The following is a 15,014-nucleotide window of genomic DNA, read 5'->3' on the forward strand; positions in this document are numbered from 1 at the left end:
GGAGGTGTTATTATTACCCTGTTTTACAGCTGGGAAACTTGAGGCACAAGGCAGTGATGTAACATACTTGAGGTCACAGAACTTTTAAGTGGAAGGAACTGGGATTCCTGCTCCAAAATACCACTACTCTATGCCAAATTCTTAGAATGCCTTGACATTATTTCTGTATACTTATGTATTATTTCCATTCATAGTTTACTTTTTCTTTTTTTTAATAGGTGGTATGGCACTCCATGCAAGATGAATTTATACGCCAGTACAAGCACTTTGAAGGTTTAATAGCTCGCTGTTATCCTGGATCTGGTGTTACAATGGAATTCACTATTCAGGACATCTTGGATTATTGCTCCAGCATTGCACAGTCCCACTAAAGCTCATGAAAGAAGACAAGATAAACTAATAAAGCACTCTAAGTACACCAGACACTTCGGAAAAATCAGCCTACTGCTTTGAGAACCCAGACTTAACATTTTATGTATTATTAAATGTCAGAAAAAGGGGCAATACAGTCTACAAGTATTTTAAGTACAAAAGTACAAACCTATATAGTGGTTTTATTTGCACAATAGGTTGTGTACTAACAAAGTATTTATCTCATAAAATGCTTTTAGCCTTTTTCTGTCAATGAAGAGGCAATCTTCCTTTAATGCCTAGCTTCTTGTGTTTGAGAGTTGTTACCCTTTGTGTAATGAATTGGAGTTCTTCAGCTTTCATTAATTCCCTACTGCTTACAAATCATGTAACTACTAAAGTATTGTACAAAATTGTTTTTTTTCCCTTTGTCTAATATATGTGGATAAGTGAACTCGTGATGATCAGTGGTAAACTTGGATTTTCAGGATTATATGACTCTGTAGCACTGAATATACCAATCTGAAATAAAGGAATTTTCAAAAAAAATTGGCATTTGATAATGTTAGTCTTAAGTCTGTTATGTGTTATATTCTGTATAAAAGCAAGTTCTTACAAAATAGTATACAAAAATTAATTGCATAGCCATACACAAGAAAACACTTAAAAATGTAATAAAAAAGATGCCATTTATAATAGCATCAAACATACTTAGTATTTAGTATTCTATGAACTCTCTGAATCATGTAAAATCAGTCTTATAATATGGAATATTGGGGATCTAGTGGTGGACAATAGCTAGTGAGGGGAAATGATATGCTAATATGTTCAGGTATGTTAATGAAGGTGAATTCAAAGGTATGGTAATGGATAGGATTGACGATTGTTAATTGGATTATAAGCATCAAAGCTGTATTGAAAGCGAATAGGATTGAAAGGGGTGGTTTAAAGGCATTTTTCCCACACAGCACCACAAATATAGATAGGTGCTTGCATGATATACTTCTAAAGTATGACACTAGCACAGAGAGTTGACAACAGAAGGGTATATGGAAAAAATCTACATATTGCATACTAGGGACTATAAATTATAGGAATACCATAATAGTACTACACAAACACTAGGGACAAATAATTAAGGGCTGACGAGCTACAAGATGTTTTGGGTCATGAGAATTGTTTAAAATGAAGAGTAAGGAGGGTTGCACACTAAGTGATAATGTGAGATATGGATGGATTATCATGGACATAACATGCTATGTGAATTTAGGAACCCCCTGCTTTATAAGTCAAGCCCTCGATCTTGAGGCTTACTCGGGTGAAACTTATGGTTGTAAAGGGAAGGTTAAGCCCATCTATAAGTATGCCTAGGAGTCACCTCCAGAGAACCTCCTTTGTTGCTCAAATGTGGGCTCCCTCTCTCTAAGCCTAACTTTGCAAAGAAATTGATCACCCTTCCCCCGACGTGGAGCAGGACCCCCCAGATGAATGAGTCTTCCTGGCGGTGTGGGATACAGATTCCACAAATGAGCCTGACCCTCGCATTGAGGGATTGAGAATGCTTTTTTGACCAAAAGGGGGGAAAGAAAGGCAACAAAATAAGGTTTTAGTGGCTAAGAGAATTCAAATAGAATCAAGAGGCTGTCCTGGAGGTTACTCCTGTGCAAGCTTTACCTATATATGCCAAATGACCACAGTATGATAAGCCCAAGTCAGCAGTTGTCACCAAAACCTTAATCCCTATCTGAGACTCCATAAAGGTTTCACTCACTAAGTTTATTCTTCAGAAACTTAAATTCTTCAGAGAACTCATGCCAGCAAAGTCCCCAAACCCAGAGGCAATAGCCTCTTCAAGAACAACTAGATGTGTCCGCTTTTCTCATGGACACCCCTTCTTAACATGAACAACTTAGGGTGGTCACTACCTAGACATCCCTGAAGATTGGGAAAGAGGTTAAACTAGAGGAAGGGGTAGCAACAGACAAGATGGAATTTAACAAAGAGTTAGGAATACTGAATCTTCATATAATTTTCTTTTTCTTAGTTGCTGGGGTATTAGAATAGCTAGAAGAAAGGAATTGAAATGGTGAAACTAACAAATAGCATCCTTTGAAATTTGTTCTATAGCTACTTGTTGAATTGCAATTTGAAAGCTATCACCTTTTTGTATATATATTTCACAATAAGGAAATAACTGAAACTATGGTACTATATAACTCATAACTTTGGAAATTTCCTATATAACTACTTGTTAAAGCATACTTTGAAAGATACTACCTTTTTTGTATATATGTTATATTTCACAATAAAGAAATAACTGAAACTGAGGAACTGTAACCTATAATATTCTTTGAAATTTGTTCTCTACTTGTTAAATATCACTTGGAAAGTTATCACTTCTATGTATATATGTTATATTCTACAATAAAAAATATGACAAAAACACACTAAAAAAGATGCCATTATAATAGCGTCAAACATATTTAGTACTTAGGAATAAATCTAATAAAGATGTGCAAAACCTGTATGGAGAAAATGAGACAACTATTAAAAGATATTAAAGAAGGTCTAAATAAATGAAGGAATGTTCCACATTTCCAGATAACATATAGCATGGTAGAAATGCCAGTTATTCCCCAAATTAAATATTCAATGCAATTCCAGTCAAAATCATAATCTTTTTATTTTGTTTTGTTTCTGTGGACCTTGACAAGCTGATTCTAAAATTTATATGGAGGAAAAAAGGCTAATTACCAAGACACACCTGAAGAACAAAGTGGAAGGAGAAATACTATGACTAATATTGTGCAGTGTTTTATTGGTGCAAGAATAAACAAATAGAATGGTGGAGCAAAACTGAGAGCCCAGAAACAGACCCACACAAATATGGACTCTTGTTTTATTAGAAATGTGGCATGGCAAGTGAGTGGGGAAAAGATCAACTTGAAATAAATGGTGCTGGGACAGTTGGTTGTCCTTAAGATAAATGTACAAAATGATTTCCATGTGGATTGAATTCTTAAATGTGAAAGGCAAAATTACAGGATTTTTGGAAGAGAGTTTAAGAGAAAATCTTCTAAAATTTTTATTTTGAAATAGTTTCACACTTACAAGACAGTTGCAAAATTAATAGAAAACCCATACAGAGAACTCCAACACACCCCAGTCAGATACCCAGATCCACCAACTTTTAACATTTTGCCACATTTGGCATTCATTGTATCTGCCCATCCATCTGCCCATCTGTCCGTCTGTATCTTATCTATCTAGATATTCATCTAGTTTCTAAACGGTTGAGAGTAAGTTGTATACATCATGCTCCTAGAACACTTAGTACTCCCAGGTACATTTCCTAAGAACAAGGATATCTAGTTATGTAATCGCTTTAAGTATGTTATCAAGTTGAAGAAATTTAACAATATAAAGCTTTCAATCTATATTCCAATTTTTTTTCACATGTCACAATAATGTCCTTTTGGGCATTTTCTCCTCTACTGTTAGATCCAGTCCAGGGGCATGTACTGTATCTAATTGTCATTGTCTCTCTAGTCTCTTTTAATTATGGAAACATATAAAACAAAAATTCCCATCCCAACCACTCCCAAGCATTAATCACATTCACTGTGTTGTGCTATGCTCACCACCATCTGTTAACAGAACTTTTCCATCGCCCCAAACAAACCTTGCCCCATTAAGCATTAACTCCCCATTCCCTCTTCCCTCGTCCCTGCTAACCTATACTGTACTTTGTGTCTCTGTGAATTTGCATATTCTAGCGATGTAATATACAAGCATACCTCATTGTATTGTGCTTTGCAGATGTCGCAGAATTACAAATTGAAGGTTTGGGGCAACCCTGCATTGAGCAAATCTATCTGCACTATTTTTCCAACAATTTGTGCTCGCTTAGTGTCTCTGTGTCACATTTTAATTAAGGTATGTGCATTGTTTTTTTTTTAGACATAATGCTATTGCACAATTAAAGGACTACAATATAATGTAAATGTAAGTTATACGCACTGGGAAACCAAAACATTCATGTAACTTGCTTTATTGAGGTATTGGCTTTATTGCAGTGGTCTGAAACTGAACCCAAAGTATCTCAAGGTGTGCCTGCAAGTGGAATCATGCAATATTTGTCCTTTTCTGTCTGGCTTATTTCATCAACATAATGTCTTCAAGGTTCATCCATGTTGTAGTATGTATCAGAACTCAATTCCTTTTTATGACTGAATAATATTCCACTGTACATATGTACCACATTTTGTTTATCCATTCACCTGCTCATGGACATTTGGGTTGCCTCTACCTTTGGGCTATTGTGAATAATAGCTATGAACATTTTTGTACAAATATCTGTCCAAGTCCCTGCTTTCAGTTCTTTGGGGTATATACCTAGAAGTGGGGTTGCCAGGTCATATGATAGCTCTGTGTTTAACTTTTTGAGGAACTGCCAAACTGTTTTCTACAGTAGCCCTAGCATTTTACATTTTCACTAACAATCATGAGGCTTCTATTTCTCCACATCCTCATCAGCACTTTTTATTTTCCATTTTGTTATTTGTTTGTTTGTTTTAATAATAGCCATTATGGCGAGTGTGTTATTTTCCTTTTTTTTTTTTTTTAATAGCCATCATTGTGGCTTTGATTTCCATTTTCTTAATGGCTAATGATGTTGAAAAACTTTTCATGTGCTTATTGGCTATTTGTATATCTTCTTTAAGAAATGCCTATTCAAGTTCTTTGTCCATTTTTTAATTGGGTTGTCTTTTTGTTATTTAGTTGTAGGAATTCTTTATATATTCTAGATATTAAACCCTTATCAGATACATGTCTTCCAAACATTTTCTCCCCTTCTGTTGGTTGTCTTTATATTTTCTTGATAATGTCCTCCGATGCACAAAAATTTTTTACTTATTTTTTCTTTTTTTGCTCATGCTTTTGGTGTAAAGTCAGAGTCCACTGCCTAACACAAGGTCCTGAAGATATGTCTCTATGTTTTCTTCTAAGAGCTTTACAGTTTTAGATCTTATGTTTAAGTTCATCCATTTTTTGCAGTTAATTTTTTGTATATGGTGTGAGGCAGAGGTCCATCTTAATTCTTTTGCATGTGGATATCCAGTTTTTTAAAGCACCATTTGTAGAAGAGACTATTCTTTCTTTGCTGAGCAGACTTAGCACTCTTGTTAAAAATCATTTGGTATAGATGTGTGGGTTTATTTCTGAACTGTCAATTCAATTCCATTGGTCTAAATGTCTGTCCTTGGGCCAGTACCACTCTGTTTTGATTGATAGAGCATAATAATAAGTTTTGAAATCGAGAAGCATGAGTCCTGTAACTCTGTACTTTTTCATGATGGTTTTTGCTATTTGAGGTCCCTGGCCAACTTCCATATGAATTTGATGATTAGCTTTTCCATTTTTGCAAAGAAATCTATTGGAATTTTGATTGGAATTGCATTAAATCTGTAAACCACTTTAGGTGGTATTGACATTTAACAGTATTAAGTACCCCAATCCATGAGCATTAAATATCTTTCCATTTATTTAGGTCCTCTTTCATTTCTTTCAGCAATGATTTGTAGTCTTCTGCATACAAATCATTTGCATCCTTGGTTAAATTTATTCATAGATATTTATATTCTATTATTTTAGTTGGTATTGTAAATGAAATTGTTTTCTTAATTTCCTTTTCAGATTGTTCATTGCTGGTGTATAGAAACACCACTGATTTTTCTGTATTGATCTTATGCCCTGCCACTTTGATGAATTCTTTTATTAGCTCTAGTAGCTTTCTTGTAGATTCTAGGTGATTTTCTATATATAGGATCATGTCATCTGCAAATAGGGATAGTTTTCCTTCTTCCTTTCCAGTTTGGATGACTTTTATTTCTTTTTCTTGCCTAATTGCCCTGTCTAGCACTTCCGGTATAATGTTGGATAGAAATGGTGAAAGCGGGCATCCTTTCTTGTTCCTGATCTTAGGGAGGAAGCTTTCAATCTTTCACCATTGAGTATACTGTTAGCTGTGGGGTTTTCATTTATGTCCATTATCAGATTGAGGAAATTCCCTTCAATTCCTAGTTTTTTGAGTGTTTTTATCAAGGAGTCTGAATTTTGTCAAATGCCCTTTCTGCTTTAATTGAGATAATCATGTGGGGTTTTCTCCCCTCTCTAATGTTGCATGTTACATTGATTGATTTTCTTATGTTGAACAACCCTTGCATTCCTTGGATAAATACCAGTTGATCATGGTGTATAATTATTTTAATGTTCAGTTATATTTGTTTTGCTAGTATTTTGTTGAGGATTTTTGTGTCTATATTCATAAGGGATATTGGTCTTTAATTTTCTTTTCTTTTACTATCTCTGTCTGGCTCAGGGATTAGGGTCAGCAATTCCACTCCTACATACATGCTCTCAACTAGTAGATCTCAACTCTAAGTGCACATTAGAATCACGTGGTGTGTTTGCAAATTACAGATGCTTAGGCTCCACCTTCAGACATTAAATTTCAATTGGTCCAGGGTGGGACCCAGGCATCTATAGTTTTTGCAAGCTCCCAATGATTCTGGTATCAGTGAGTACTGAGACCCAGTGCCATTAAAGAGATTCATGTACTTATGCAATAAGAAAAATTCTTAAGAAAGAGCCTTTCAATAGTGTTTGCAATAGCAAAAATCTAAACAACCCAAATGTCCATCAACAGAATGGATAAATCAAGGTATATTCATTAAATGAATGAATATACTATAGTGAGAATGAGTGACTTTCAGCTCTCCACAAAAATATAGATAAATTTCAGGAAAATGTCAGGTGAAAAAATAAATTACAAAAGAACACATACAGTATTCTATTAATATAAAAGTTCAAAAACCTGCAAAATTAAACAATATGTGGTTTGGGGTTACAAATGTGATAAAATGATGAAGAAAAAGGAATGAGCACAAAATTTCAGAGAGTGATTGGGGGACAGGAATGAAAGAAGATTATATCTGGCAGGGGCACACCGATTTTAAAGGCATACTATAGTGTTCTTTTACATACACTGGGTAGTGGGTGCATGGATTTCATTGTATAATAATATTTTATAACGCATAAACTTTAGATTAAATTGTATATTGATTCAACATTTAAATTAAAATTTAATTTGATTAAAATTCAAATTCATGGATGTGTATGTATATATCTTTATCTACACATAATAAAAGGTAGATATTTATAAATAATGATTTGGGTTCAAAGGAGACCAAGTGACTTATTGACAGACCTGGTATTCCACTTGTCAAATTCCCTCTCAAAGTGCTAGATGTTTTGTTTTGTTTTCCTACCGATAGCAGGAATGATACAGATATCTAAATATATATCACATCTAAGGACCAAAAACTGTCCAATATCTACGTTAGCAGGCAAAGGTTAATTTTAACTTAAAAGAGTATCTCTAGATGAAAAAGTACTGAGAAAGTAAAACTGGCTATGCCAGGAAGGTTATACAAGTAATATCAAAGCGGTGTCAAAGAGGTAAGATTATTAATTTTCATAACCATCTGCTTTGGGACTCCTCTTTCAGTGCTTCTCATATTTTAATGTGCATATGAAACAACCAGGGACCTTTTGAAATGCAGATTCTGATTCAGTAGGTCTTGGGAAGCCCAAGATTCTGCATTTCTAAGAAACTCCCAAGTAACATTTAGGCTGCTGGTGTGTTGCCCACAGTTTGAGTGGCAAGGCTTTGCAAGGGAGAGTCTACATCATTCACACCTCTAAACACATCAGGATTATTTGGTTTTTTTTTCTCCCTTGGGAGACTGCTTACATTTAACACCTGTATTTAAAAAAAAAGTTCTCAGGTTGTTACATATGCAGTACTGTGATATAACGCTAAATTCCTGGGTGAGGTAGTCCTAACTAACTGCATAGAGAAGTAATTCACATTTTCAAGAGAGGATGTTGGTGGTGGTGGTGGGGTGTCAAAAGACAGTAGGGGAGAGGGAAAGGGAGAAGAGGAATGTATGAAAGTAGATGGAGAAAGGAGGTATAAATGGTGATGAACAACACAGCAAATGGGACAAAGAAACATCAATCTGTGAACAAACTGCTTGCCCACAGTCTTGGAAAAGCTGCTTCTCTGAGATCAGCATCTCTCAAATCAGGTTCATTTGCCTATCTGGATGGTGGCTCTTTCTAGAAGCTAAATATTTTGCTTAATAGGTTAGAGAAGAGGGTAGTCAAGAAGAAATGAAGAAGCTGATGGAATGTGCTATAATCTGAATGTTTTCAATTGTCTCTAATTTTAAACAGTTAGGTTTTCCTGATCTCCTTTAACCCAAATTATATTTCCCCTGTAATTCTCTCATAAGAACCTTGGATTTTCCTTCTCAGAAATTATCAAATATATTGAAATCAATATATCAAAATCAAATCAAATATATACATTTGTCTTTTTACTTCTTCACTATCTTGTCTCCCCCACCAGATGGCAAGCTTTATGACTAGGATCAAAACTGTTCAGCCGACCAGTAAATATTCAATGTGGTGTCTAGCACACATGAGGACTTAATAAATATTGAGTTTAAAAAGTGGAAAGTGAAACATGAGACTTGAATTATTAACTCATGGAAGGAGGAAACTGTCACTCATATTTCTTACTTCCTTAATGTCTAAAACAGCCATATTCTGGAATGAAAGTTCCATTAGGGCAGAGGCTTTGCCTACCTCCTTCACTGCTTGAGCCAACGCCTGCTGTAAGTGCTCAGTAACTGCAACTTGAATGACTAATACTCATTCTTGGTGCTGAATTACTCTAACAATGAAGGAATTGGTAATAAGTAAATTGGCTTACGGGGTAAAGAAAATTTGTTCTCTGCTCCCAGTTTTTACTTCATACGGCACCCAACATGGGGCCTTACATGTACAAATGCTTGTTGAATTGAATTAAATTTATGGGGGAATCTAAATTCAGAATTCAGATACACTCATTTTGGGAGAAGGGTTTTCTAGATCTACTTCTGTAAGTTTCTCTAGTAGACACAGTGGGCTGCAGGGGTGGCTTACTCTTCCTTGCTAACAGAACCCTACTTTTTTAGGGTAGAGATATGTCCAGATTGAGGGGAAGATTCAAGATTGGCATATACCATTGGTTCTCAACCTACCACATATGAAAAACCACTGGGGATGTGTTTAAAATACTGATATCTGCACACTACCCCAGCTGAGTTAATTAGAATCTCTTGAGGTGAGACTCAGGATTTTTACAAACCTCTCCCTGGGTAATTATATCGGGCACCAGAGTTGCATTGGGCTAAGCCAGCCACGACAATCCAGTTCTCCTTTGCCTATGTTTGCTTTAGGGGTGTTAGATCTGTGTGACCCGATTCTGGTCTGTGAGATGCAAGAGAAAATCTACTAAGGGATCCTAGAAAAGATTTTTCCTCTGATAGAAGAGGAAATCTATTAGACACACAAAGTGTTTTGCCTCCATCTCTTCTTCCTTTTTGGGATGTTGTGACATGAGAAGATAATTAAAGTTGTGGCCATTGTGATCATGAGAACTGGCCAGCACACTGGGATGACAGAGCAAAAAAGCAGGAGTCTGCTTAACGCTGGAACTGCCTACCTCTAGACTTTTTGTTATATGAGAGATGATTAATTGTCTTTATTGTTTAAGCTGCTGGTACTTCATTGTTCTGTAGTTTGCATATAGCCCCTTTTCTCTTCCTACTTAAAATATAACCCTTATTAATCCTTTTTTCCCCAAATACCCCCATTTACCCCCTCCTTCCATTCCCTGGTAATTTCTAATCTGCTTTCTACCTCTGCAAATTTTCTATTACTAGTCCTCTCATTTAAGTGATTTCATACAATATTTTCCTTCTGTGTCTTGCTTGTTTCATTAAGCATAATGTTTTCAACCTTCTTCCAGGTTGTAGCATGTCTCAACTTCTTTATTTTTTAAATTTTTTAATCATTTTTTTATTGTCAAATATAAAATATATACATAGAAGTGACAAACTTCCAAGTGCAATTCAACAGGTAGTTACAGAGAAAATTTCAAAAAATATCATAGGTTACAATTCTACAGTTTCAGCCATTATCTTATTATGAATATAACGTATATACAGAAAGGTAATATCTTTCAAAGTGTGATTTAACAAGTAGACACATAGGAAATTTCCAAAGTTGTTATGAGTTATAGTACCACAGCTTCAGTTATTTCCCTATTGTGATATACAACATATATACAAAAAGGTACAACTTTCAAATTACAATTCAAGAAGTAGCTATAGAACAAATTTCAAAGGATGCTGTCTGTTACAGTTCCGTCATTTCAATTCTTTCCTTCTAGCTATTCTAGTACCCTAGCAACTAGGAAAAAGAAAATTAAATAAAGATTCAGTATTCATAATCCTTTGTTAAATTCCATCTTGTCTGTTGCTACCCCTTCCTCTAGTTTAATCACTTTCCCGATCTTTAGGGATGTCTAGGCAGTGACCACCCTAAGTTGTTCATATTTAGAAGGGGTGTCAGCTTTATGAGAAAAGGGGACACATCTAGTTGATGTTCTTGAAGAGGCCATTGCCTCTGGGTTTGGGGACTTAGCTGACATTGGAGCACTCTAAAGGACTGAAGAATAAACTTAGTGAGTGAAACTTTTATAGAGTCCCAGATAGGGATCTGGGTATATTTAAGGTTTGGGGGACTACTGTTGACTTGGGCTTATCATGTTGTGGTCATTTAGCATATCTAGATGGAGCTTGCATAGGAGTAACCTCCAGGACAGTCTCTTGACTCTGTCTGAACTCTCTTAGCCACTGAAACCTTATTTTATTGCCTTTCTTTCCCCTTTTTTGGTCAAAAAGGCACTCTCAATCCCTTGATCAGGTTCATTCCCGGAGTCCATGTCACACGTCACTAGGAAGGCTCATTCATCTTGGGGGTCCTTCATCAGGAAGGCTCATTCATCAGGGGGAGGGGGATGAATTTATTTGCAGAGTTGGGCTTAGAGAGAGAAAGTTCACATTTGAGCAACAAAAGAGGTTCTCTGTAGGTGACTCCTAGGCATAAATATAGGTGGGCTTAGCCTCCCCTTTACAACCATAGATTTCACCTGAGCAAGCCTCAACATCGAGAGCTTGACTTATAAAGCAGAGGGTTCCTAAGTCCACATAGCATATGTTATGTCCACGATAATCCATCCATATCTCAAACTATCATCAATTAGCTGTACAATCCTCATTACTCTCCATTTTAAGAAATTCTCATGACCCAAAACATCTCGCAGCTCCTGTTAGCCCTTAATTATTTGTCCCTAGTATTTGTGTAATACTAGTATGGTATTCCTATTAAATATAGTCCCTAGTATGCAATATGTAGATTTTTCTCATGTACTCATCTGTTGTCAACTCTCTGCACTAGTGTCATACCTTACAAGTATGTCATGCAAGCACCTATCTATATTTGTGGTGCTGATCTGTGAGAAACATGCCTTCAAACAACCCCTTTAAATCCTATTCACCTTCAATACAGCTCTGATATTTACAATCCTATTAACAAAAAATTTTCACTCTTATCCACTGCCACACCTTTGAATTCACCATCATTAATATGTCCAAACATATTATATTATCATTCCCCCTCATCAGCTACTGTCTATCACTAGGTCTCCAATATTTTACCTCATAAGACACTGATTTTACATTGTTCAGATAGTTCATAGAAGTGGTAACATACACTATCTCTCCTCTTGTGTCTGACTTATTTCACTCAGAATTGTATCTTCAAGGTTCATCGATGTTGCCGTACGTTTCAGGACCTTGTTGCTTCTCACTGCTGCATAGTATTCCATCGTGTATATATACCACAGTTTGTTTATCCACTCGTCTGCTGAAGGACACTTGGATTGTTTCCATCTCTTGGCAATTGTGAACAATGCTGCTATGAACATCGGTGTACAAATGTCTGTTTGTGTCACTGCTTTCATATCTTCTGGGTATATACCGAGAAGTGGAATTGCTGGATCATAGGGTAATTCAATATCTAGTTTTCTGAGAAACTGCCAAACTGTCTCCCAGAGTGGCTGTATCATTATACAGTCCCACCAGCAATGAGTAAGAGTTCCAATTTGTCCACATCCTCTCCAATATTTGTAGTTTCCTGTTTGTTTGATGGCAGCCATTCTTATTGGTGTGAGATGGTATCTCATTGTGGTCAAAATTTGCATCTCCCTAATAATTCTTGAAGATGAACATTTTTCATGTGTTTTTTAGCCATTAGTATTTCGTCTTTGGAGAAATGTCTTTTCATATCTTTTGCTCATTTTATAATTGGGCTGTTTGTACTATTGTCATTGAGTTGTAGGATTTCTTTATATACGCAAGACATTAGTCTCTTATCAGATACATGGTTTCCAAATATTTTCTCCCTTTGAGTTGGCTGCCTCTTCACCTTTTTGACAAATTCCTTTGAGGTACGGAAGCTTTCGATTTTGAGGAGTTCCCATTTATCTATTTTTTCCTTTTGTTGCTTGTGCTTTGGGTGTAAGGTCTAAGAAGCGACCTCCTAATACTAGATCTTGAAAATGCTTCCCTACACTATCTTCTAGGAGTTTTAATGGTACTGTCTCTTATGTTGAGGTATTTGACCCACTTTGAGTGAATTTTTGTATAGAGTGTGATGTAGGGATCTTCTTTCATTCTTTTGAATATGGCTATCCAGTTCTTCCAGCCCCATGTGTTGAAGAAACTGTTCTGTCCCTGTTCAGTGGATTTGGGGGCCATATCAAAAATCAGTCTACCATATATCTGCGGGTCTATTTCCTATCTCTCAATTGTATTCCATTGATCAATATGTCTATCTTTATGCCAGTACCATGCAGTTTTGACCATGTAGTTTATAGTAGGCTTCAAAGTCTGGAAGTCTAAGTCCTCCCACTTTGTACTTCTTTTTTAGGATGCTTTGGTAATTCGAGGCCCCTTTCCCTTCCAAATAAATTTGATGACTAGCTTTTCCAAGTCTGCAAAGTAGGTTGTTGGAATTTTGATTGCAATTGCATTGAATCTGTAGATCAGTTTGGGTAGAATTGACATCTTAACAATGTTTAATCTTCCTAGCCATGAGCATGGAATATTTTTCTACATATTTAGGTCCTTTCCTTTTAGTAAAATTTTGTAGTTTTCTCTGTAGAGGTCTTTTACATTCTTGGTTAAGTTTATTCCTAGGTACTTGATTTTTTTAGTTACTGTTGTGAATGGAATTTTTTTTTGGATTGCCTCTTCAGTTAGTTTATTACTAGTGTATAGGAACATAACCAACTTATGTGCATTAATCTTATATCCCGCCACTCTGCTGAATTTGTTTATTAGCTCAATTGTGGTCAAATTCTCAGGATTTTTCAATATAAGATCATATCATCTGCAAATGACAGTTTTACTTCTTCCTTTCCAATTTGGATACCTTTTATAACATTGTCTTGGCAAGGTACTCTGGCTAGAACTTCTAGCACAATGTTGAATAGAGGTGGCAGTGGGCATCCTTGTCTCATTCCTGATCTTAGAGGAAAGGCTTTAAGTCTCTCACCATTGAGTATTATGCTAGCTGTTGGTTTTTCATATATGCCCTTTATCATATTGAATAAAGTTTCTTCAATTCCTACCTTTTGAAGTGTTTTCATCAAAAAGGGATGTTGAATTTTGTCAAATGCTTTTTCAACATCTATTGAGATGACCATTTGATTTTTCCCTTTTGATTTGTTAATGTGTTGAAATACATTAATTGATTTTCTTATGTTGAACCATCCTTGCATGCCAGAAATGAACCCCACTTGGTCGTGGTGTATAATTCTTTTAATGTGCCTTTGGATTTGATTTGCAAGTATTTTGTTTAGGATTTTTGCATCTATATTCATTAGGGAGATTGACCTATAGTTTTCCTTTTTTGTAATGTCTTTATCTGGTTTTGGTATCAGAGTGGTATTAGCTTCATAAAATGAGTTAGGTAATGTTCCTTTTTTCTGTTTTTTGAAAGAGTTTGAGCAAGAATGGTATCAATTCTTTTTGGAAAGTTTGTGAAGCCACCAGGCCTTAGGCTTTTATTTGTAGGTAGATTTTTGATGACTGATTGGATCTGTTTACTTGTGATTGGTTTGTTGAAGTCTTCTGTTTCTTCTTGGGTCGGTCTAGGTTGTTCATGTATTTCCAGGAAATTGTCCATTTCTTCTAAATTATCTAGCTTGTTGGCTTACTGTTGTTCACAGTATCCTCTTATGAGTCTTTTTATTTCTTTGGGATCTGCAGTAATTGTCCCCTTCTCATTTCTGATTCTGTTTATTTGGTTCTTCTCTCTTTTTTATTTTGTCAGTCTAGCTAAGGGTCTGTCAGTTTTGTTCATCTTCTCAAAGAACTAATTTTTGGTTTTATTTATTCTATTGTTTTTTTTTTTTTCTCCAGCTCATGTATTTCTGCTTTAATCTTTGTTATTTCTTTTCATCTACTTACTTTAGGGTTAGTTTGTGGATCATTCTCCAGCCTCTTCAGCTGTTCAGTTCGGTCTTTAGTTTTAGCTCTTCCTTGTTTTTTGATATATGCATTTAGAGCTATAAACTTCCCTCTCAGCACTGCCTTCACTGCATCCCACAGGTTTTGATATGTTGTGTTCTCATGTTCATC

The 15,014-nt window shown here is 35.7% G+C and overlaps 1 protein-coding gene across 1 annotated transcript in view; it reads left to right on the plus strand.

Moving 5' to 3' along the window:
• The window catches only part of EXOC1 (exocyst complex component 1), a 67,300-nt gene extending 64,936 nt beyond the window's left edge, over positions 1-2,364 (plus strand). Inside the window, 1 exon segment of the mRNA XM_037829847.1 lies at positions 219-2,364. Within this exon segment, the coding sequence (XP_037685775.1) occupies positions 219-371 (153 nt within the window). The 3' untranslated portion in view covers positions 372-2,364.
• Positions 2,365-15,014: the final 12,650 nt, after the last annotated feature.

This window comes from Choloepus didactylus, chromosome 3, assembly GCF_015220235.1.
Source record: "Choloepus didactylus isolate mChoDid1 chromosome 3, mChoDid1.pri, whole genome shotgun sequence".
NCBI lineage: Eukaryota > Metazoa > Chordata > Mammalia > Pilosa > Megalonychidae > Choloepus > Choloepus didactylus.